The sequence below is a fragment of the Pavona decussata genome, unplaced genomic scaffold, assembly GCF_977016875.1.
Source record: "Pavona decussata unplaced genomic scaffold, jaPavDecu1.1 SCAFFOLD_96, whole genome shotgun sequence".
NCBI classification, from domain to species: domain Eukaryota; kingdom Metazoa; phylum Cnidaria; class Anthozoa; order Scleractinia; family Agariciidae; genus Pavona; species Pavona decussata.
Genome location: NW_028145513.1, coordinates 82,501 through 83,024, shown reverse-complemented (window position 1 = coordinate 83,024; position 524 = coordinate 82,501). Strand labels below are relative to the sequence as shown.

Below are 524 nucleotides of genomic sequence, written 5' to 3'. Positions count from 1 at the left end.
GACTGTCTGTTCAGGAGTACCTCTATGCCCCTGTTATTCCCCTGTCTGTTACGGGTCTGCGGGATTCCATTGATTAGTTAATTAATGCATTAAGCTACGAAAACTGGAAAGAAAGGAATTGAAACCCAATATCAACGTATATTTTGTTGCTAAGATACCCCAATCATCCTCCTCCTCCACCCCACCCTCTCCCCTTCCGTCAATTACAATAACCTGCCTAAACGTCTTGTTAAAAAAAAAAATGCGTCACCTTCCTGTGTTGTTTAAAAATCGATGAGTAGCCAGGCATAATAATCAATTTTTTTTTTTTTAAAGACGTTCTCTGGTTAAAATTTTAAAAACACTGAGCTTTCGATTGCCAGTCTGCAATCTTTAAAAAGTGAGATGTAAAAACGAAGGCAGAAATATATATACAAAGAGGTGAGAAAAAATGACGAATATGAATAAATACAATAATATAAGGGAAACACTAGTGTGAAGAAAAAAAATATATTGATGACATGAATAATGTTATAATAAAATTG

The 524-nt window shown here is 34.5% G+C and overlaps 1 protein-coding gene across 1 annotated transcript in view; it reads right to left on the bottom strand.

Moving 5' to 3' along the window:
- Positions 1–510: 510 nt before the first annotated feature.
- Positions 511–524, bottom strand: part of LOC146472762 (uncharacterized) — a 1,233-nt gene continuing 1,219 nt past the window's right edge. Inside the window, exon 2 of the mRNA XM_085119167.1 lies at positions 511–524. This exon is cut by the window's right edge and continues 692 nt beyond it. Coding sequence (XP_084975293.1) covers positions 511–524 — 14 coding nt within the window.